General features: G+C 46.4%; 1 protein-coding gene across 1 annotated transcript in view; it reads right to left on the reverse strand.

Moving 5' to 3' along the window:
* The window catches only part of KCNN2 (potassium calcium-activated channel subfamily N member 2), a 568,271-nt gene extending 553,563 nt beyond the window's left edge, over positions 1–14,708 (reverse strand). The window contains exons 1-2 of the mRNA XM_085632627.1: positions 13,815–14,708; positions 12,210–12,305 (exon numbers count right to left, since the gene is read on the reverse strand). Of these exons, the coding sequence (XP_085488753.1) occupies positions 12,210–12,305; positions 13,815–14,708 (990 nt within the window). The remainder of the gene's footprint in view (positions 1–12,209; positions 12,306–13,814) is intronic.
* Between the last annotated feature and the right edge of the window lie 10,721 nt (positions 14,709–25,429).

The raw sequence follows: 25,429 nt of genomic DNA on the forward strand, positions 1-25,429 counted from the left end.
GACATTACCCATGCCCTACGCACCTTAGCTTGCAACAAAGCACCGGGTCTAGATGGGCTCCCCTTAGACTACTACAAGACCTTCTCCCCCCTGCTGGTCTCTCGATTGGCGGCGATGTACACCACAGCAATAGATACAGGGGAGTTACCAAAATCCCTCCGGGAATCGGTTATTGTGACCTTCCTGAAACCTAACCGTGATCCAAAAATGATGGCATTTTATCGCCCCATCACGCTCCTTTCCACCGATTGCAAGATCCTAGGTAAGATATTAGCGGACAGATACACACAAATTATACGACCCCTGGTACATCCCGATCAATGCGGTTTTGTCCCGGGCAAATACACATCCCAGAATATACGCTGACTATTCCATGTCCAAGATCAAGTAGTTGACACTCACCCCCTGGCAGCCTGCCTTATACTAGACCTCGAAAAGGCCTTTGACACCCTCACATGGCAATACCTCTTCTCGGTGTTTCAACTAATAGGACTCGGTCCCACCCTCTTGGCGTATACAAAGCTCCTCTACACTAAACTCACCTCACGCGTTCGTATAGGGCGATACATCTCACCAGAATTCACGGTGCAATGCGGCACGAGGCAGTGCAGCCCGCTCTCGCCTCTGCTTTTCGCCCTAGCGGTGGAACCACTAGCTATACGGTTGCGACAAGAGGGAGAACACTGGGGCATTCCCATTGCCAATGCCGTGCACAGTGTTTCTATGTATGCCGATGACCTTCTTATATACATTGGAGACATCACCGAAGATTTAACGCCTATCTGGGTCACGCTGACTGAATTTGCGGAGGTCTCGGGGCTAAGAGTAAACTGGGAGAAATCCACGGTGTACCCGTTGCATCCAAACCTTCCCCCCCGGGTGGTCAGGCTAGGTGATCAGGACATTGCCTGGAGCGCAGAGGCTCCCCGATACCTCGGGGTTCGCTTTTATCACTCCCCGACTGATATTTACGAAGGTAACCACCGTAAAGCACTGGCTGGAATCAGATCCTCTGTAGGGTTCTGGAAAAACCTCCCGCTAGCCCCGATTTGCCGGGTGGCCATTGCCAAAATGATAATCGTTCCGCGGCTATTATACCACTTCACGAATCTGCCAATAATCCCGACCAGAACCTTCTTCCACGATTTAGACTCACTCATCAGCTCGCTGATATGGGGTACGAGCAGACATAGGATAGCACTAGCAAAGCTACAACTACCCACCACGCAGGGGGGGGGGATTGGCCGCTCCATCCTTTGAATCCTATTTCTTAGCCGCACAGTTACAGTGGCCGTCCTACTGGACGGCAGGCAGACACGTAGCGGAGACATACACCACGAACGGCCCAATGCCCATTCCAGATCTCCGCCGATTACTATTACCTGGCACTAAACCTAGACGTACATACCCCCTAAAGGTAACGGTTACACGCCAGTGCATGCAAAGGATACACCATATGTCGTCTGAGAGACCCCCATACTCCCCCCTTCTCCCGCTGGTCGGATGGCCCATGCAGGAACACTACTATACACCTAACTTGCTACACACCTGGACAGACTGCGGCGTCACTGAAGCTGAGCTGCTATTCGAGGACGGCCAGCTCAAGCCCTTCCAACGAATAACAGAGGATCATGACCTCCCCGCCGGCCAGTTCTTACTACATAGCCAATTCCTCGCACATTACAGACAGTACCATGACCTTTCGACAGGGGAACCAACTACACACCCGGTCATACACGCAATCTTACACATGGGAGCGGGACGACACCTGGTCACATGGCTCTATAAAGCTATCAGGGAACTCAGGAACAAACCGCTAGAGACCCTACGAGCCACCTGGGAAGACGAATTAGGCCGCTCATTACATGAGAAGGAATGGGAAAAAGCTCTCGAACACCCCAAGAAGATGTCTCGAAATGCACGTTTCAAAAATATACAATTCTATATCCTACACAGAGCGTATTTGACACCAACGCACCTCCAACACTTTTATCCCGACACCCAGTTCCTATGCCCCAGGTGTCACTCACAAGCGGCAGACTTTCAGCATATGTTCTGGAGCTGCCCCACACTACACTCCTACTGGCAATACGTCCATAAGTCACTCAGAGATCTTACTGGACTCACATATTTGAATACATGGGAAGCCTGTGCACTGGGTATTTATCAGAAAAGAAAACAACACAAAGTGACCCTCAGATTTGCCTCACTGGCCATCTTACTGGCCAAACACAACATTGCCATGCACTGGCAGTCTCCCACAGGCCCCCCCTGGTCTCTGCTTGGGTGGGGGCGGTTCAAAAATGGGCATTAGCGGAGGAAGAGACATTACAGGAAGAAGAGGTAATAGGGATGCCCAAACACCCCATATCACTGGACTGGGCTATCCTACTGAACCAATTCAAACAACCACTGACCCATGGCAACCCGGAGGGCGGCCCTCATATGTCACAAGACACACAACTGCAGATACAGGCCACAAACATGGACGCCAGATCCCCTCCCGCAACACACATTGAAAGCCATTAGTTCTTAAGCGCTATGTTATATGACTCAATGGACAGACGGACCTCGTAGCCGGATCGACCATGGGCCCCCCCTCTCCCCAGCCTTCCGCCCCTAGAAATATGCGGACCCACCATTCACCAGGGCATATGCCACCCTGCGACTTCAGACGACACTCGTACCCAAGATTCCATGAAGTTCTTGATAGAAACGCCTCCTCGGTGATAAAACACTGGACTGATAACTGTACGAATAACGATGCCTTATGTTTTAACTAGCAGGATATGTGGTTTGATGACTTGTTACATGATGCAAACTGTCACAGTAAATGCAAAATGTCAATAAAAATATGTTTTAAAAAAATCATTTTTTTAGATTCTTTTTGAATATTTATTAGTGCCACTGGTGTATTGTTGGCATATTATTGTTGTACAATGTATGCTGTTGTTCTGAGGCTTAGGTGTTTCTACTTGCAGGATTCCAGACTTTGCTTTATTTTCACCTTTTATGTTGCTGGACATTATTTTCTAATTTATGTGGCATTATGTATGAATGTATCTGTTTTAAGGTTCGTTAAAGAGCGTTCAGAATGACTTGATGGACTGAGTTTAAAATGTGCTTTTTTTACATGCAATATCCGTATATTTTAGTCTGCAGTATGTATGAATGAACCTTCTGAAGGGCTGCATTTATAAGACTGCAATAAGCAATATTTGCACATCCTATGTCACACTGTGCACGTTGTCACTTTACAAATGCCAGAAAATGAATGTACTGCTTGAAGTTTTATATGTAGTATTTGATTCCCTTATACCTTACTATGCACATTGTCATCTTCCAGAAGCTTGGGAATGAGTGGTTTGAATGAGTAGTCTGGTCCAGTTTTGAAAGTGTTATTTATGGTTCCATTTGGGATGCGCAATATTTGTATCTTCTATGTTGCTGAGTTTGATGTGACTTTTAAAAGGTTGCATTTATAAGATCCTCATTTATCCTGTGTGGTGTTATACATGTTGTCACTTTCATAAAGGTCAGTAAATTATGATTTTAAAGTGATTTGAAGATTCACACTTTATCTGCTGATTTGATGTATTTTGTACTATTGTTTTTTCCATTACAAGTTATGTGGACCTCTGTTGGAGTTCCGTATCATAATAAAATTAAACAATACTTAAGCATCTCTGCCTGTGAACTTGGCAAGAAAGACTTCTTTCTTAAACCAATTCCAAGAAGACAAAGGATCACCAACTGCATTTCTAACAAGGATAGCCACTAGTCTGCATCTTTTAAGTCCCTCCTGGAAAAAACAACTGTGGGACATTTTCAGTGTGGAATCTGATAGCTGAAGAAAATTCAAGATATCCGATCAGGATCATAGCAGTCATTCCTTTTCTACCGGGTCACTTCAGATTTTTTCACCTTTTTCTGGAGCCTATTTTTGCTGGCATTAGGACTCTGTGCACTGCAATGCTGCCATACAGTACCAGAGTGTGTGTGCTCGGACCATAAAATGATACTATTAAATTGATTTCAACCAACTAGCTTAGTTAATTTTCATGTAAGGTATGGTGCAGAAAATTAGCCAATCGTATGAGAGTTAAACGTCATATGAGGTCTGTTGTGTTTATTTTAACCAATTACATATATTACAAAAGATATGGCTTCTAGAGCATTACTATGCTCTGGTGGGCTGCATTTTAAAAGCCCTGCAGTGATGCAAAAAAAGTAATACAAATATATCACTACACTTACATTCATTACTTTCAAGATTATATATACAGATCAATTTCAATTTATAAGTACCGCTTATTCAAAAACTGTAATTAAAAAGTCACCCAAATCATAAAGCAATTAAAATGTGATTTGTATGTGGATAAAACATGCACAAAGAAATACAGGTTCCTGGTATGTCCTGCTTCAGGCAAGTTCCGCCTTTCAATTTTATTAAATGTGCAGATGATAACAAATATAATTTTCTTAATTAATTCTATTTGACAGTGAACTGACTAAGTTGGCTCTTTGCATTTTTACTCTAATTGGGTGTTAAGATGCAAGAACCTAGGAAAGACACACTGACAGGCCCAGAACACAGGTCGCCGCCAAAGCCTATCTGCAACGTAGGACTGTCCACCAGCCTCTTTCTACCTGAACTCAGCGAGAACATTCTCCCATGATCTGTTTAGGTGAGGAACAAACAATAGAGCATTCAGTCTGGTCTCCTCTATTAGAAAATTAGTTGCGAGAACTTCCCACTCAGTTCTAACAGAGACAAGTTCAGCATGAGGAACCAACGAAAGGCCCAACAATTCACTCGAAAATGGGAATCCAACAGGAATTACTAGCAATTTATTCTGTCGTTACTAAATTACCAGTAAGATGGCACAGCAACTGGTAGGACATCAGGAGAGACACACTCCTTTGAAAGCTCCGAGCAATTACTTTCTCAGGCGGTGTACTCCTGCCCAAAAATAGCCTGCGCAGCAAAGCCAACTACCGCATGCAACCAATGTACTGGGTTAGCAGGAGACTTTTGACGGATTTTTCCAACCCACACATTAATATGAATTAGAAACGTCATTCCCACCCACTTAGTCAATGTGTAAAATGTATGCAATTGCTCTGCGTTCCAATAATGATCTTATTTCATTCGCACCCACTAAGTAGTAGTAGTCACTTTTGTATTTTATAACGATATTGTATAACCCCATCTAATTGATTATATTTTTTTGCTGCGGCATGCAGTTTTAATACCCAATTGAAGTGCATTGGCTCTCATGACTTATCCCAGTCTCTTGATGAGAGATGCCCTCTGCTCCACCTACGTTCTAAAACCCATCAGATATCTTAAACAATCTTCTGCTCTACAAGTATGTCCTCTCTCTGGTCCTTACTTGGGTCAGAGCCTAGTTTAGTGGTGCTCTAATGCTACTCTGATCCTTTACAGCAAATATTGACAGACATCCCCCATATATATTAATACATAGAGGACAATACATAGAGGGTGATTATGTTGACACTGATGCTACGTGATAGCAGCTAATGTGTATATGAGATTTAGTGGTAATCTTATGTTATCTACGTGTTCGTCTAACAGTGCAAAAAGTGAAATGTATCTCCCAAAAAATGAGTGAGAATCTTTTGACAGCATATTTATGTCAACATAGTGTAGAGGTCAATTAGAATCCCTAAATACCACAAGCATTAAGGAAATAAAATTATAAAAGCACCCCTCTACACACTAAACCCCTAACATAACAAAACAAGCATTTGCAATGCCATAGATCTCGCATTTCGAGATTTTAAGCTATTGGCATTGTAAATAACAATGCCGTTTATTTATCTGTTTTGATAATCAACACATAAATAAAAGGCATTGTCATTTACAATGCTAATAGCACAAACTCTTGTAAATGTGAGACCTTTTTCACTTCAAAGAAGCAGCCGCCATTGTCCAGGGCTGCTTGGAAAGTGAAAGCACGCATGATGCTTTGAATGTTGCAGAGAAGCATGTCATGTCTGCAGGAGGAGAAACTCCTTAAAGAAAATAGTGCTTACAGACTAAATAAGACACACTGTGTAACAACAGAAGTAAAAGGGCCAGTCCTCATGGGAGGTTACAAAGGAAGACAAGGCGGTAGTAAGGAGGGACTAACAAGCCTATTAACGAACCAGAAGCCAGCATTCACAAAAGACAGTGACACAAGCCAATTAAAAATATGGACGGGGAAGTGGGTGGAGCTTCAGGTCCATTCTCCAATACAGCATGCCTCGCAGAGCAGCGCATGCAGTGCCCAGGGGCATGGAGAAAGGCAGTACATAGAGCTTCAGGAAAACACAAGATCAATACATAGAGAGGAAATAAATTTGTGGAATTAGTGAACTCTAGAACGTTCTACATAAGTAATCAGAGCGCTGGACAAGAAGAGCAGCCCTTTAAGTCTGCGAAAAAGTACAACCGTGATTAACAGAATACAGTGTGCTTTGGTTTCCCAATTACTTCCTTGCACACTAAGCCTCCACGTTGGACTTAACGGCCAGCTATGGTTAGAAGGAGCTACCAAAAACAGAAAATATCTTGGCTGTACGCCATCACACCTTTTCTGGTAGTCTGCTCTTTAAATTCCTGAGTACAAATGCACTATACTGAGATCAGGGCCGGCTTTTAGCATGGTCGAGCTGGATCCAGGCTGCCAATCTTCATAGGAGAAGAAAAAAACGTCTATGTTAAGATCATGCAAACAGAAACGCACTTCTCACTTGGCACTAATGATTCCGTTTTAAGTGCAATGCTTTTAATTATTGTTTAACATGCCACATGTACGGTTTTAAACACTCTGTCATTTCTGTTTCCTTACCCATCCATATACCTGTAACCCCCTGCCACACTTCTACCAAACACCAACACCCTCCTGCCCAACAAACAACTTGACATCAGCATTATAGAGCTAACTGTGAGTGTAGGGACTGAACTGTGGGGATGTTTGCATTCAAGGCCAGTCAGTGCTGGCTGGAAAGACTATCTCTGGTTTACTTGAACGAGACATCCACCATCTGACCCATACCCCACCCCCTCCCACTACACCAATCTTAAGCCTCCACGATTTTACTGAAAAAGTACCGTCAATCTCCCTTGTGCTGGGGATTGCCATTCGTGCTCTACTTCAACCACCTAACTCTGCTCCCAGATCATATACACGGTGTAGGGGATTCCCGAGACGGTGCAGGGCTGCTGTGAAGTGTGAGGAGTGCGGTGGAATACTCTTTCCAACGGGGATCACGGAATAAAAACAAGAAGGGGGACAAGCAGGGCTTTAAGGGGTGTTGGATACTGCCGGTGCTCAATACAGCCGTTCTCAATACCAGGTACTGAGAAGGGCCCGTACCGGGCTCTCTATTTTTTCTTTCGCCCTCAGCATGAAACGTGACCTCAGCGAAGTACAACTCTTTGATTGAAGTTAGAGGAGGCAGTTACTGTAGGAGTATTTTATTACTTCATTCTGTTCTATTGGATTCTCACTTTCCCAGGGCTGCCAAGAATTTCAGAGTGGAATGCACTCTCTAGGATACCTATTAGGCATGGTACACTTAACTCACACTTGTGGAAGGAAATTACAAGAAAAGAAAAAAGCCCGGCCATGAGCTACCTTCAATCAGTAATTAGGGTGCTCGCTTTACAGGACCTATGGGAAACCAGTATGCCCCAAAAAAGTTTCAAGGACCTGGTAAACAAATCAGTAAAGATTGTATCCCACGAAGAAGATAAATCAGCTCTCAGTAGGAGGTCCCACAGTTGGTTTGTAATTCAGAGCTACGAGAGGGCCAAGCCACAACCATATCTAGGAACAAGCTTCTCAAGAATTACAAAAGAAAGATTCTTGCTTCTGAGATCGGGAATTTTACCCGCAAAGCGTCACCTTCTGCCATGGAAACGCACAGACACAACAAACCATTGCAGATTATGTGGAGACATCAATGAGGATGTTCTACATCTACTATGCATCTGCCAGGGCTTGGGAGCAGAACGAAGACAGCTACTAAAGCCGTGCCTGATCGAAAGCCAGGTACGAACGTGCCGGCAGGCGGTAAAGGCTTGCTTCGAGGGAAGCAATATCTGGTTGGCCAGTAGCCTTGTTCGGTTTATGAGTGCAGCAAAAGCAAAGCTATCCCTGGAAGTACCCTAATAAATTGGTCATTAATTCAGGCCTACCGTCCTCTGAGTAATCCATGACAACCCAGCTTAAAAGAGAACGTCCTTGGTAATTTTGTCTATCACTTCAGTCCCTTCACGTTATGAAGCAGTCACTCTTGGGATGTGGACCAGCTACGGCGACATAAACTTTCTAAATCCATTGTGTCACCCCAGATTCAGCAACCTGGGCAAAGGAACCAGCCAATTACCGACATGGGAATCATCTGGCAAGGGGTGCAAAGAACTGGGCGAGTAATGGACGCGATGAACTGCAGATTCAACTGTCAACAATGAACTTTTTGTAAGCCCGCTCACAGACTTCGACGCTAATCAGACCAAAATACTTAACACTAATTTCAAAGGAACTGGCACTGCAAAGGAATTCTCAGGAATTAATACTTGAAAAACGTTGCACCTTTCGTGCCACCCTATGCACCTTACTGGCTGCATTGTATACCAGCTTTTATTTTCTTGTAATTTTATGGAGTAACTGCAATTCTTTAAATGCATTTAACTATTTTTTATAAATGATGCTGTTTTGCTTTTTATACACACGTTTTAACTGATTGCAAAGGTTTTAATTAATCACGCAATAAGATTACTTACTTACTTTTAGGCATGATAACTCTGCACAATGTGTTCAAACAGAAAGTGTAAATGTCTCCTCCGTTCTCTAAATGTAACCTACACAATATCCGGTAGGCTTTTGTATGCAGAGTATGAAAATAGACAGCTTGTAGTAGCTAGATGAAAAACACTGTCAGTTGTTTACAAAATACAAGTCTTTTCCCCAAAAAAAATCCCTTTCAGACTTGCTATTCCTAATGGCACTAAAACATGTTTCTGCCTACATTTGAATACATTGTTGCTTGCAATTTTGTGAAAGAACTATTCATGAACTTATGCAACACAGGATTTTAGTCCCCTCTATTAGGTCACGTCCTTCGCTACAGAGGCCACGCCTGTTTACGGAGTCCTAGATGTTTAGCGGCCATGCTCCTGTTGAGACCCCCTACGTTTTCCATCCCACTTAAAGCACTGGGTAGAAGCGAGCTACGATCAGCAACCCAATGCCTGCAGCACTAATGATTGCAGTAACTGGATTCGCCAGCCCGGATGGGATTCCCCCGCATGAATTTTGCATAAGGCGCACCTATACCTGCGGACATCCCAAGTAAGTAAGTGCGCGTTATCCCGACAAAACCGGCTTCTGGGACTACGCGGGAATACATCTAAGAACACGCGCCCGGTATATGAAACAGGCTGTGGCGGTATGCTCTCACTCCTAGCGCCAGCACAAATGCAGGCTTCCCTGGCTGCCTACCTCGTTCAGCACCATGGACAGCTTCTTGGTGTATTGCACCAGGAGTGAAGCGCCCTGAGGCTGAACGGAGCGACAGCAGAAACTGTGCATGCGCTGTCCTCGGTGCTGGAGTGAACAGCTGCTCTGCCCTGCAGTAGAAGTGAAACATAGGGGGTTAGAGGCGAAGGCGTCACATGAATCATGCAGAACACGAGGGTGTTTTCACCAAACTAGAACCCAAGCCTCTAACTGTGGGAGGCCGCATACGTACTGGCCTTTGCCCCTGTTGACACGTTGTCGCTATCCATGCTGGCGCACTATCACAACTGCCAAGCCACACTGCTACCCAGTATACTGGCATAATGTTACTATACATCCTGATCCCTGTTGTCATTTGCATTTTGCTACTTTCCATGCTAGCGCAGTCTTACTATAAATGCTGGCACAATGCTACTCTACATGCTTCCTCGATGTTACTATCGTATCAACAATTACTTTTCACGCGGTCCACGCTGCTTCTAACAATCCAGCACAAAGTTACTATATTTTCAGGACACTGTTGCTATCCATGCTGGCACGAAGACACTATCTATGCTGGCAGACAAAGATTATCTATGCTGCCACCCTTGTCCACTATGCTGGAGTCCTACTAATATGCATACGACCACTTTCCTACTATCCATGCTGGCACACGCGTGCCGTGCCTGCTGGCACTCTACTGCTGCCCGTGTTGGCATACTGCTTGCATAAATGCTGACCACCGTTACTCCCCACGCTGGCACACTGCTAAGATTCACGGGGGCCGCTTCTGACCAGAGGTGCGTCAAAAACACGTGATCTCGTCGCTGTTGCTTTTTGTTAAGCATTCTTAGTCCTGTCCTCAAAGCAACACTTGTAGTCAATGCTAAACGACCCGCAAACACTCTTTAGGGTTGTGTCATCACACTGCAACAAGCACGAGACTCGCGAAGCCGATGGCAGATGAAACTGAGCTCTGCGAGTCTAAGCCTGCAGATTCCCTTACAGACTACCACCCTTTTTGCGTTTCTATGCTTCTTTGGGACGCACAGCGTGACGAACTTTGATCCAAACAGCTCCGTGTAACAAACAAGACACATTTAGAAGTCGGACTGGACTGGACGGGGGACATCTTCCAAATAGGGATCTAGCATGTGCGCTATGGAGGAAGACATGTAAAATGTGCCTCGGCGAGGCCCTCCGCACACGTGCGGATGAGCCTCCACGGTCGGCCACGCGCCTAATCTTGACGTGACACCTCCACATCCGATGGGCCGCGACGATAGGCCCCCTGGAGGCCCACGGGATGCATTATTAACGACCCTGGAAAGAAGAAGCCACAGCGCGGCACGTTCCTGAAGCGTTCCTGAAAAGGAACCCAAGATCTCATTTTCCGGCCGGGTGGACGGAGTCCTAGGGAGCTGCGAGACCGTTTAGGCCGGATCATATGACCGCGTGTGACTGCGAAGGACGCTAGGTGATGGGGCCTCTTGTGATCCTGTGACAGCCGGGCCGAGAGCAACCATCAGTGAGAGTGCTCAGCAGCTCACGCTTCACAACACCGAGTCACACTTCATCTGAAGTAATGAAAAACTGACTAATACTGCACACTTCCGCCCTAGTCTGAACAGGAACAGGTGGGAGCAACGATCACTAATAGACTGACCTCGAGAGCGCCCCACAGCTCACGTCTCGAGGGTACGAGTCACACCATTGAACTCTTCATCTGAAGTAATTGAGGCCTCACGTCTCGAGAGTCCACGACCTCTCGCCGCCCTCACAGATATAACAATGGACGCATGGCTCAACGACGTTCAATATTGAATATATAGTAGAGTACACGTAGATCAAAATAAGGTGTGCATCTGCCTTTGAAGATGTGGCGAATATCATTTCAAATCACGAGCTGGCGCTGCAGTTCGTTGTACCAAAGCATGCATTACACAGCCCTCTGCTGTCACCATTTCCCTTTTCCTGCCCTGGCGTGTGCAGCTGACTTTCTAACCACCGCGGTTAGGCCCAGCGGACTCGCACTTTTGTTCTCTCTACCTCGTTTTATGCTGCTGTAACTCTGGGATTCCCCAACGACATGCATTCACTTCCAGGGTGCACAGTCCTGCAGGTGAATAATGGGGAAAGGTTTGCACCCACAGCCGTGCGAAGCATAGGATTCTGAGAAACCGCGCTCAGTTAATCGCCACGATCTTCCATGAGAAAGTGCAAGGTTAATTTGATGAAAACAAAACGGTCATTAATAAAAAGATGCGCGATGTGGATACTCAAAATTGAGACAAGCGGCAATTTAGAGATGCATTTTGGGGGCACAGATTTATGTCACATTTAACACACCAACTATCATTAATCACTGGAAACTGTACCCAACAAACCACAGGGTGAAGACACGACACTTGTGAGGGAGAAGCTGCGCGCTCTGGGGATATGTTTGCGCACAGAGTTTTATTACCATCAACGCAGCATCCCACGGGTCTGGCAGTGGTGTTAAAAGCAACCAGCAGAAATCACCTTCTGAAGAAAAACTGTTACGCATGGTCGCATCCTTACGAATAGCGCACATCAGGCCACGTCATTGATTCTGAAACAAACAGTTATTCCACCGCGCTTTATGCTTCGTGAGTTTTGGGAAAAACACTGCCGGCAACGGTTTGAGAAATATTCACAAAGAGGTCACTTTACCTGGATTTCTCTTGCGTGGTATACAATTACGAGCCCAAGGAGGATCAACGTGGAGAGGCTAATAAGGCATTTCAGGGCTAACGAGTACAGCGACCCCTGCAAGAGAAAACAGCAGGTCAGTGTCAGATAAAAGGGAGCGACATCTTCACGCACCACAAGCTAGCACCGCGGAGAGCAGCGCCCCCCCCCCCCCCCCTACCCCCCTTCCACGACGTCTCTAACAGGAGCACATGGCGGGGAGCGCGGCCAGGTGAAACTGGAGGCATGCTGAGGGGCGACGCCCCCGCCCAACGGACAAACGGACAGCAGAGACGTTTCACTCACTGCACTGCCTTACTCAAGCCAGTACTTCAAGCCAGCGTCTAACTGCCGCGCTCCCAAGCACGCTCTCCTCTGGATAGACCCGGAGTCAAGCGTTGGTCAAACAAGGCGGCTCTATTCTAGACAGATCGCATCCAGTATGTGTGGCCCAACAGAAGAACTCTCTTCTGGACAGACCTGGTGCAGGCTTGGGTCTATCTACATGGATAGCCCCAGATACGTGATGAGGTCTGTCTGGAATACACAAACCAAGAGGCGCGCCAATAATAACCCGCCAAATCTGGGTTACATCTACATACAGAACAAAATGAGGTTCAAAGTGGGGATAGATAAAAAGATAATGTTAGTTCAACCCAATATCAATACAATTATATAATTTCGTATTGGTATTGCATCTGGTTTGCATGAAGCTACTCTGAGAAGAAGGCTGTTGCCTATACAGACACAGATTCTTAGGTAACAGGGAGGCTCTACACTTGATAGAGACAGGCTCAAGCTCTGTTCTAAAAGGAAGGGTGTTCTCTACACAAACCCACGTGCAGACTCTGGCCCATCAGAAAGGCCCTTCTCTAGACAGACCTACTAAGAGAAAGCAGCTACTCTGCAGAGTGAAATGCAGGCACCGATTTAACAGGAAGCTTCTCCTGAGGAAAATCTTAGATGTACACTATGGTCTAGAGATCTTTCTGGATAGACGAAAAGGCGCTGCCCACGAATAGAACACTCGTATTTAATGACAACCCATTAATTAGCCAAGGGCTGGGGCTAGAAGAAAATCAGACTTCCCTTTTGAGTGGTGCCTGGTTTACCAGTTGTAGAGAGGATCGCGGCTAATTTCTAAGTTCCAGTTGAACTAAGGCCACCTCGAAGTTTACTTCATGGCACTGAGCCCCCGGATACAGAGGCAAGGATCGGACCTACGCACTGCCATTCATATCTTCCCCACACAGAGCACAAGGGTAGCTTTGAGTCGCCAACAAAAAGCGCACATGATGTCGTTTTACAACCGAGCCAAACTTTTAGCAAATAAACTTTCAGCGAGGTAAAGGGAGATATGAGGTTGAGAACGTCAATAAGTTGCTGAACAATATTTTGCCTCCATAAGGAGGTGCCTGGCCGTTGTACACTGGGACTTGAGTAAAGGTGAAGGGAGATGAACGGGGAGCGCGCAGGTCATGTCCGCATGTCAGTGCCATGAAGTGGTCGAGAGCGCAACTCCCGTGCACGATCTTAGCGCTGCAGTGATTTCGGGAGTTGGGGGCAGGCCGGGGACACCGCCAGTACCTTGTTGTAAGCTCCCCAGGACAGCTCGGTCTCGATCACCATCACCACGATGCCGAACATGCCGAAGATGAGCGCGTAGTCGCTGAGTCTCTTGCGCTTCTCGAAAAGCACCCGCCGGTGGCCCAACTTGTAGCCGATGTTCTGGTTCTTCTTCTTGCCGGACTTGCTGCCCCCTCCGCCCGCCACCCCACCTGAGGAGCTGCCGTAGGGCGCCGCGACCGCCAGGTTGTTGGAGTTGTTTTGCTCGGGCTTGGACACGACCACCTCGGGCCCCGCGCAGAGGGGCTGCAGGGGCTGCGCCTCCGAGTCGAGCTCGTGCAGGTTCCTGCGCGAGGCGCTCAGCTGGCTGAGGGGCCGCAGCACGCCACCGTTATACCTGCAGCTGCTCATGGCTATGTCGGTGAAGGGGTTGCTCTCCCGGCGCTGCGGGCTCTGGCAGGTCGGGGGCCGCCCACCCGCATGGCTGCCTCCACTGCTGGGATCGCCGGGGCTGCGCCTGCCGTGGGAAGATCCGCACGAGGAGGCCGGGGACGGGCTGCGAAAGCTGAGGGGTGATGAAGTGCGGAATAGCAGGGGCAGGCTGTCCCCCGCCCCCGCTGCCCCACGCACGCCACCGCCGCCACTGGGGCACTGCGGGCAGGGGCCGTCCCGCCGCGGCTCGCTCTGCGGCCGCTCGTGCTGCAGCGCGCGCTGGGACTGCCGCGGCGTTCCCATGCCAGCGCTGTTAAAGCGACAGCCCCGGCGGGGGGAGCCGGCGCCGCAGCCTGCGCATTGCGTGGCCCAGGCGGCGGCGGGGAAGTCCACCCGGCGGCGCAGCGCGGACGGTGCCGCCTCGGCGCCCGTAGAATCCAACCTACGCGTCCGATTGGTCGGACGCACCAAAACAACGGGCATGACGTCACCCTAGAGTTGGAGCCTGCTTCGCGTGGAATACAGGACTAGGCGTGGTCAATACGATATGGGCGCGGTTTCTTGACAGGTGGGCGGAGCCTGGATGGAGCCCAGCGGGGATGTAAGGGGATTCCTCAGAAGCCGCAGAGCACCGGAGGCGGCGTGTTGAAGACCCCGTCTCCGTCTCCGCCTGGGGCAGCCGGAGCACTTCGGTGACATTCACTACGTCGCCGGGACCCAGGATTGAGGCTTTGTCTGGGCATTTCTACTGAAACCACGAAACCAGGATCCTCGGGCATCAGACCTGTCCCTTCTGCGCTGAGGCGAGACCCAAGGTCAACAGCACATACCGCTGCCAGCCGGTCCCATGGGCTTCCGCAGCACCCGTTCGCACGCTGCATTTATTGTATGTTTATTATGCCATTGTGTACGCTGTTCCATTTAGGACAGAGCTAAGCCACGAGTTCTCGTATAAAGGCTAGACTACTTGTCACATGAAGGTGTTGTGAGATGCTTCAGTGGACGCCCTGGGGCCCCTACGTCCTCTCTGCGGGGGATTCTGAGGAGAATAAAGGGTAGATTCGCGCTGGATGTGGTTGTGGAGTTCCCCTTATCCTACTACTAAAGAGGGATTTATGCCACAAGGTTTGCCAGGCTCCAGCCCAGCGTATTCCCGCGAAATGGCAGGGGTTTCTGGGCTGAAGGTCGTTTCACACTCCTATGGTGTAGAATGTGAAGGCGCTTCAAAGGGGACGCAGAGGTTGTTACAAGGACGTGCTCTTGGATGTGGGTGTGTTTAGGGGGTGGTGGGGGTGCAGGCAGTGAGGGGCGGCAGATTGTATGGATGCCCTCGCAGTCAGTTTTCTTGGAATCCTCTCACGTCCTTCTGTTGTTCGTCTCCGACTTCAAGAGCAGCTCCTGCAAAACACATAACACGGTCATTTGTGGTTGTCAACTGCAAACACACACAACACAACAACTTCATTCTGTGTAAAATGTGACTTCCACAAGAAGTGTTTCCACATCTGTCGCGCACTGCATTTTTGGTCATCTTTCAGTTTATGTGATCACTAATCACTACACACATATGGCGTAAATACATACACTTTTACGTTAATAACATTTTATGTTTTCCTTCTTAGGAAAAAGGAGAGTCTCGAGAAACGACGCCTCCATTTTGTTGCTTGACTTCAGAAGTCAGTGCGGTGAGAGCAAAAGAAACAGGGCAGAAATGAGCAAAACGATTGCTATTTTATGGAGAGTCCCTCTAATGGATTAGAGCGTCTCAATTGAAACGAGATCCTCCAGCTTTCATTAAAGTAATTGGATTGTTGACCCAGATCCAATTTCCTGACACTCTAACCCGCGCCGCCCTTAATGTTACTCAAACGCTCTGTCTATTTTTTTCCAGTGACTTCCAGTTAATAATTTATTTTGGCAGATAATTTTAAAAGGGCAGTTTGAAAGGACAGTTCCCTTCAGGGAAGGCCTCGCAGAGCCGGTCTTCGGATTAGAATTGTAGTGACTTTGTAGACTCCGCTTGTTGTGGCCCTTCCTTTTGATCTTTTTCGTGGTTAACACCCACGACTGTTTACTCCGCCAACTGCACAGCAAGAGGTGCTGTACATTTCACTGTAAATCTGACACAAGGAACACATACTCAAACGCACGCACACCGCTCTCTCACTTGTCAGTGTTCTCAGGAGCTGGACAATAATCGCCACCCTTTTTCTTACATCCTCGCTCCTTCTCGCCGCCCTCTGTAATCTGGGGTTACTCAAGCATTGTGCACAGTAATTTAGTTTTGATCCAGTTCAAGCATTAATCACATGGGAAATCGTTTTATTAACACGAGGGGTCGCGCTAATCCACAAAATGCGCTGTTGCGTGCACTCCGATGTTCTTTGAATCACAGCCTCTTCCTACATTTTATAGAGATACTTTGGGAGTAGTCCCTGCATTATTATTTTTCATAAATATCACGTACCCGCTTCACACCATTGATGGCTTCATCTCAGCATCACGTGCGAGGCTGTAAAACAATAAAGAAACCATCCAGTTAACCCCTCAACACAGATGCGAAATGAAGATGCGCTCCATATGCATAGAGGTGTTTACAATCCCCGCACATTATTCATAGAAGACCTACGGTGCCCCCTTGTACTACAGACAACCACAATACGTATTTTAATTAACTGTAATAGTTTTATGCACATGGAATCCAACACATAGGAATTTCCGAGTCACTGAAATCACCCATGCCTCTAAAACCAAATTACTGCTACCGATGGATGGCCAGAGCACAGTAAGGTGGCGAAGTGCGCGGCCTCTAAGGGGAAACCCATTTCCTTTCCCTTGTATATACATTACTTTTGGGGGAGCAGTACTCTCCACCCGGAGAGTAAATTGAAAAACGCAGTTTAGCAAAGAATGCAAGCTATGCTTGTTGTTCGAAAGAATGTATATATATATATCACGACTGTCCCAAATAGCACCCATCTATCTATTCGAATCATGCACGTATCCTGTAGGCTATGATTCGCCACGTAGTAAATACAATGAGGTTGAAGCAGAATAGCCCTGGTCATCACTCGAAAGGCACCCACAGCACCTGCCACAGGAAGGCATTGATTTTTCAAAATGTCGGCCCTATGGTTTGTCCTTTTGTGCTGTTAGTGAACAGAATCGTGCCTGGCACGTCCAATGCTATTATAAGCATCCTTCATGAATGTATACAGCCTTTCCCACGATCAGACCTCTACACTGCTCCATCGCTGAATTTAAATCCTGAACAAATATGCGTTGAATCCGACTCCGAAAAAAAGCACACACATATTGTACTGTTTGACCTATGGTGTTTTTTAATCCATATTTCATATATTTCTACTTAATTCATTTTCTAAGTTTGCGAAGATATTGGTATGCAAGTAGTGGAAACTCGAAACTCGTAGTGTTGTAGTGACCTACACGGAAGCAATCCCTATCCACAGTCCAAAAAAGGGACCCTCGATCACATCACTACCTGCGCCTTGCATCCACAACTGGGAGCACTCAATGAAGTGCACAAAGTAACACAACAGGGATTTCACTCACAAAAAATGGTCGAGCACCTCAGATTTCCAAAAGTTACTGACGTTGTAGACAACTATTTATATTAACTTCTACCCTTCTTACTCCAGACAATAGAAAGGTCCTATAGTCGCAAGACCTGGCTCACATCCCCCATAAACGGCGAACCTGCCCCGCCAGGGTCCGTAAAGACTGGCTGGTCAGACCCCAACTAGGGATGGGTGTAAATGCAAGAGACAGCCCTATCATTTTGCATGAAGTCTTTTCTGGATCTTGGCTTTGGGATTTTTTGGAAAGCCAATGGTTTAGGTGACGTTTGTGTAATTCACATTCATTTGGCTGCACTGTGTGAATCTTGCTTATCCAAATTTAGATTATGTTTGCTTGAGCTTACCTATTTTCCCTTCCTAATTGACTGTTAGCTTTATTCAATTAGCCACCCAGGATTCAGATAACATACACTTTATATCACTGCACCAATGTTTGCTGACCTACTGGCGAAAAATTTGCACTGGTTGGTCAGTCGGTTTTTCTACTGATTGCTCAGTGGAAATTACAGTGCAAATTGTTACTGCATTGAGGCGCTTTAAAAAAAATCTGCGCCCAAATCAGCTTGCTTGGAAGTTGATAGCTCGTTTTGTTCACACTACAATATGAGCTAGGGGGTGCAGCCCCAGGGATGAGCACGTATCATAATCAAATATGACCAGGTTCCATACTACATCTGATCCACAAAAAGGGATATAAAAGGGACCCGAAAAACTACTGGCTGATAGTCCTACTAGGCTTGGAGGTGAAAGCATACATCAAAGTCCTATTAAAAGAGTTCGAACATTGGGCTTAAAAGGAACACTTAATAGCTTTCTATCAGAGCGGGTTTAGGCACAAATCCTCAACAATAGATAACATCGTACCTGACCCATTGTTGTATCGACCTTATCAGCCTTCTGTGTTTGTCTGCTTTGTGGACTGTTCAGTGGCTTTAGATGGGGTGGACCATCAGATATTATGTAGAAAACTAGCCAACTGGGTTATAGCCAGAGCATGCAGCCCCTCTTCCCGGGCCAATTACAGCCCCGGAGACCCCCATACCCCAGGGAAACCCAATCACTATGAGGGGAGGAGGCCACACAGCCCCTCTCCCTGACCGGTTTTGGCTCCAGGGACCCCCTCCGTCGGGGCCCAGCCCGTTACTAACATGGGAGGGGGTTTACACGGCCCACTCCCTAGGCCGATTTTGGCTCTGGGGACCCCAACCCCTGGAGCCTTGCCAATTAATAAAAGGGGAGAGGACTGCGGGATCCCTTTTTCTTGGCTGATTTTGGCCTTGGGGACCCAATTTTGGGGACCACAGGAGGAGTCTCAATCCCCTGTGGTCCTGCCGGCTCCTCGCTTCTGACGGGAACTAGCATTGCTCCAGCATTCAGGGAGAAGCAATAAATAATGTTCCCTGCATACACGCGCATTTTTTTTGTTTACCTGCCCACTTGACATCGAGCTAGAAAATAGATGAAAAAATGCTCCCAGCAGGAGTGAGCAGCTTTCCTGCTCCTGCCCACTGGAAGAAGACTTTGGGCCCGATTACAAGTTTCGGTGGTGTGGGGGCAGCCGGTAGTCCGCCGTCACTCCCCGCACTGCAGTGACTCGCCACCGCCCACAAGATTACAAGTTATATGTAGTCTGGCTAGCGGTCGGTGTGGCGTTTTGAGGGTGGTGCCTCTTTCAAAGGCCACAGCGCCTTTTGACAAAGTCACCTCAATGGGAATGTCTCACGAGAAAAGTCCATGCCATGAAGGAAGTCTTTTGCATGCACACAGGGGAGCACATGTTATGCCCCCATGTGTGCATTCACAAGCGTAGGAGGCACAGGGGAGGGTCACCTTTGTTTCCTCTCCACCAGATTTGACATGGGGTAGAAACCCCCATATCACCGCCAGCAGGGAGGAAACTCGTAATATGCTTGGCAGGACCGTGGCGGTCCTGCCAAGCATAATGCGTCCTCTGACTGCAGCACCACCTCCAGGTAATGACAGTTCCCTGGCAGCGGTCCCAGGGTGGTCCAACCACCCAAATCGTAATGGGGCGTTTGGATCACCGGTGCAGCAGTGGCTGGACCTCCACTGCCACGCCACTAAGGATCTGGCGGTCTACTCATAATTTGGCCCTTACTGTTTGCTCTCGCTTAGCGGGAGTTATCAAAGCTCCTGCCAAGCAACAGCAAACAACTATGTCCTGAAGGTGGGCACCTTGTGACATAGGGACCACCTGCAGGGTGGCAGTTCCAAGGGCCATTAATGGGAACAGGTGGTGGGCCGCATGCTCCCCTTTCTTGCTATTATATGGTCTGCCCCGGGGAGGTAGTGGTCCCCGGGACCAAAAACAGCCCTGGAGGGGGGTCTGCGCGGCCCCACTCCCTGGAGTTTAATCATATAGGCTTTGCCATGGGGAGGTGGCGGTCCCAGGGGTCGTAAATGATCTATAGACGGGGGCTGTGCATCCCCCCTTCTCTTCCTTTAAAGTTGGCCTGGCCCAGGGAGGTGTCGTACCCCAGGGTTGATATCGGCCATGGGGAGGGGAGCCACATGCACCCCCCTCCTTAAAATATTTATTTATATATGCCTCCAAGACCAGGCACACCCGAAGGGCTCAGCTAGTAACACGAGCAAGAAACTGCAATTTTAAAAAAATTCCCAAGATTCACAGATCATCAGTGATTTTCGCTGGAATAAAAAAAAAATTCTTTTGTGCCCCTGTTGGGGTCCATGTGGGGCTAGAAGGTAAGGGTATTCCTACGGAGTCTGAATCCCCAAATGGCTGCTAATACTTCCTACTGTCAGATCAGTGTCCCTAGATATGTATATATTTTTTTTATCTTCTATCTATATCTCAAAAACTACTGAACTGATTTACACCAAGTAATAAAAAGAGATTTTGTTAGACCAAGGTCTACCTTTCTGCCAAACTTGATGTAATTCCATTAAGCGGTCTGGGCTGTAGTTGTGTTCAAAATCCCTATGAGGAATTGCATTGGGGAAACATCTTTTGGGACCCCCCGCGTTTCTCGGCCCCGCTGGATGGATCACCCCAAAACTTTCAAGACAGCAGCTAAATGAACTAACCTATGAGTTTTTAAAGTTTTGTAATGATTCATCAAACAGCGCCAAATTTAATGGCAGGACGTAAAATACTTCACCTATGGGCATTAGGTCCTAACTATAGCTACCTACTGTAGCTAAATATCTATCTATGTTAATGTTAATGTTAGGGGGATTTATAGAGCGCACTGTTACCAAACGGTGTCCTGGCGCTGACTAATGATCGAAAGTTTAGACACGCATCTTTTACCAGAAATCAGATGTACTGAAAATCCATATGTTCAGCTCTTGTCTAAATTTGAGAAGGGAGGTGGCAGTTTGGATGGATAGTGGGAGTGAGTGCCAAATTTTTATGGTACAGAGGTGGAAGCTTCTTTCACCCCAATTCTTTCTGTTACATTTTGGTACCACCATGAGATTCATATTAGAAGCCTTAAAGTGGATCCTCTCATTTACTGGTAACCATTGCAACTGCTTAATAACCTTCCTAACTGAAACATGTTTGGGAGTACGGGTTAATACTCTGGCAGCTGTATTTTGCAGTATCTATATATCTATGCATGCATGAATACACACACACATGCATATATTTACATATATATATATATATATATATATTTTTTTTTTTTTTACGGAAAAAACAAAGGTTATAGGGACATTTTAGCTCGGCCCAGATTTTATACACACAAAACCCTAGAAATTCAGCTGTTATAGTTACCTGAGCTAACTATAAGTTACTCCCCTGCAATGCACTGGTTATGACCTCACGTATTACATCACTCATGACATGGTCAGTGACATCACTGATGACATCTTAAATGACATCACTCATGACATCATCCAGTGATTGTGAGTATTTTCTAAAAGTTTCTAATTGTTAAATAAATATAGTAAGATACTACAAATGTTAACTTTGTGGACTACTAATGAGTGATACTATTTGTAACACATATTATGTGAGTGGCTGTGTGACTATGTGTATCCATGTGCAAGTAGGTGTCCGAGTGGCTCTATGGGTGTTTGAAGGGTTGTATGGGTGAGTGAGTGGCTGTGTGGGTGAGTGAGTGAGTGAATGTGTGTGTGTCAGTGGTGTATGGGGGAGTATGTGAGAGGCTATATAGGTGAGTGATTGGGTGTGTTAGTGGCTGTATGAGTGCATACGTGTTGTATGGGCGAGGGAGTGGGTGTGTGTGACTGTATGAGTGAGTGAGTAAATGTGAGAGTTGCTGTATGGGTGAGTGTGTGCTTGTGTTAGTGACTGTATACATGAATGAGTACATTTGTTAGTATATGTATAAGTAAGTATGTGAGTAACTGTATGGTTGAGTGAGTGGCTGTGTGAGTGACTGTATGGTTGAGTGAGTAGGTGTTTGAGTAGCTGTATGGGTGACTGACTCAATGTCTGAGTTACTGTGTAAGTGTGTGAGTGGGTGCATGAGTGGCTGTATGGGTGAGTTAGTGGTTGTGTGAGTAGCTGTATCAGTCAGTGGATGTGTGAGTGGCTCTATGGATCAGTAAGCAGGTGTGTGAGTGCTTGTATGGGTGTGTGAATGAGTATGTGATCGGTTGTGTGGGAGTGGGTGTATAAGATGTTCTATGGGGGTGTGACCGGTTCTGTGGATGATGTCATCAGTGATGTAATTTGAGATTCTCACACACAAGAATGCGGGAGAGGCAAAACACAACCACTACTCTAGCCTCCCCAATCACAAAAGAGGAGTAGTGTGTATGAATCTCTTTGAGAGATGTGGCATGTGCTTCGTGAACAAATACTGCCCTCAATCACTAAATTGTGACATGCTTCATCATCGGGCTTGCTTCAATACACCCTTGCGCACACCAACACTTGGGTTGGAGCAAACTGGAGGGGAATACAATACAAACATATACAAATATTAATATAGGTAATGGATCCTGGGCAATATTGAAAGAAAAAGTGCAGTGAAGATTAAAACTAGTTCAGTGGTATCTTTCGTAAGTAATTTATTCCTAGATCCACTGACTAGGATTAAAAACGCGAAGGATGGTGGTGACAGGAAAGTATTAGGAGTTCCTTCACCCGTCCTTACTGCCAAGTTGTCAACATGTTTCAGCGGTTTGACTTGTGCCTACAATTACAGGTCACCACAGCATTCATCAGGACCTTTCAGATCCCAGTTTCTTAAAATCCCTCAATGCCCCGAGTTTGGAGTCCCTGGAACCAGTTGTTCACAGAGAGAGAAACCCACTCAGTAACACACTCCAGGTAATCTGTGGGTAGAGAAAAGATGAAAAATGAGTGGGGTCAGTCATACCTGGATGACGGTTGTAAAGTACAACATGTATCACACCATCCAACCAACCAGCACTCTTTTTATAGAATGTATATAATTAATACCTCCACGGAGGCTTGTACCACCTTTGTATTATAGAAACAAAAGCATAGCAATATCATGCTTAATCTTATGGTGTCCCTAGTCAGACCTATCACACTTTCTCGTCCATATAATATGGTCAAAAAGAAACCGCACTCTGCTGGGGCAATTGACCCCCATGCTCACGTTTCCCGTCTCCATCCAAGGAAATGAAAAACTCAACGCACCGAGTTTACCATTAGCCATGCTTAAACTGGCGAGTAAGAGGAGGAGACCCCCTGTAGACACACTCTGGGGGAAAATAAAAACATGAAGGAGACACAGTTTAAAGAATGATTGCAATGTGTTCTAAAGTATGTCACGGCTGGCCGCACTGTCATCAACCCTAATGAGTTTCTTCTGCACTGATTCAGAGTTCAGTGCACTGTAATGCCCAGGTGTTATTTGGGGAATTTGGAAAGGAAACTCCAACTGTCCTTCCGCCAAAGAGCGTGAATGATCCCGGAACTTCTGATCCTGATAGATCGTGATTTGCCTAGTTTACGGTACTATGAAATAGTATGCCGATCTTAAAAACACAAACACATCCCCCTTTGTAGCTATACGCGATTTAAAATGGAGCGGTTGCTTGTAAGGACCGTTAGTTCCCTGTGGCCCACCTCGCGCTACATGCCCGCCCCCGCTGCTCCTTACTACTCCAAAGGTGGTGCTCCGCCTCGACCTCTTTATCTCCTAGCACATAAGTGTGAATTATGATGTAAAAAAGGCCAGTGCACCCTGTCAAAATCTTTAGCTGTGTCAAACGCAAAGACAGTGAGAGATAGCTTTTCTGAGGAGACAATATCAATGGCACAGATCAACTCATGAGTTAAATCATGCAGTTGACGACCCTTAACAAACCCCTTCTGATCAGGTTGAATCAGGGAGCCCATTACGTGATTTAATCTCCCAGCTAAAACCTGCGCATAGATTTTATAGTCACAGTTCAGCAAGGAGATGGGCCTATAAGACTCACATTTTTTAGGATCTTTACTGGGCTTCATGATGAAGCTGATAGCAGGCTCATCCCAGGACTTAGGAATTGGGAAGCCATCTGAAAAAATACTATTGAACAGCCTCACGAAAACCGTAATGATTTCCTCAGCAAGCGAAATCTAAAGCTCATTGGGAATACAATCTAACCCTGCTGCACTACCTCTTTTTAGGCGTTTCATGGTGGTCTCTAGTTCTTCTAAAGTAATGCTTTGATTAAGCCCTAAAGCTTGCTCATCCGTCAGTGATGGTGTTGTTATCCTATCGTTATACTCTTTTATCCGGGGGTCAGACCTGACCTGGTCCTCTGTATATAAATCTTGGAAGAAGGACTCAAAGGCTGATTCTATTTTGGCGTTCTCCGTCCAGACCTCCCCTGATTCAACATCAACAATTTCCTTGATTAAATTCCTGGTCTAACTAATGCGAGATTTCCAAGCCAGGAGCTTCCCACATCCTTCTCCATATTCATAGTTCGCTAATTTACTAGCCTCCCATCTTTTCCTTATGATGCTGTCAAGATAATCAGCTAGTGCCTGTTTGTTAGCTAAGACCTTGTTAGACTGATCCCTCTGCTCCCCATCACCCTGTTGAGTAAGTTCACTTAGAGCGGTTGAGTTATCTTCTTCCAGCTGTCCTTTCCTAGTTTTGGTCTCCTTATGCTTTTTAGCAGCCAAACTAATAACTCTCCCTCTTATAAATGCCTTATAGGCATCCCACACTACATGTGGAGGTGCAGAAGAATCATTGTTTTAAAATAAATAACAGGGTGTCTTTTTCAAGTTGTATTCTTACTGATTTGTCAGTGAGTAAAGATCTATCAAAAGTCCATCTTCTAATAGTCGGAGGTCTTTCTATTAGAAGATCCATCAAGACTGCCGAATGATCAGAGAGATGCTCCTGAATATGTGCGACTGCTTTAACACAATTAAGCAGTCTGTTACCTACTAAAAAAAAATCAATCCTGGACGAATGGCCATATTTTTTATTATGAAATGTAAAAGGAGAAGAGCCAATTATTATCTTATTTTTTACAATCCATATATCTGCTAAACCTAGATCTTCTATAAGGACTCTGATAACAGAGCCCATTTTAGATGCTACTACTCCCGCCCCTTTGCATCTATCTATAATGACCCATTTGTTCTGAATCTTAACCTCAGCTATGATCCAA

The sequence above is a fragment of the Triturus cristatus genome, chromosome 2_1 (assembly GCF_964204655.1).
Source record: "Triturus cristatus chromosome 2_1, aTriCri1.1, whole genome shotgun sequence".
NCBI lineage: Eukaryota > Metazoa > Chordata > Amphibia > Caudata > Salamandridae > Triturus > Triturus cristatus.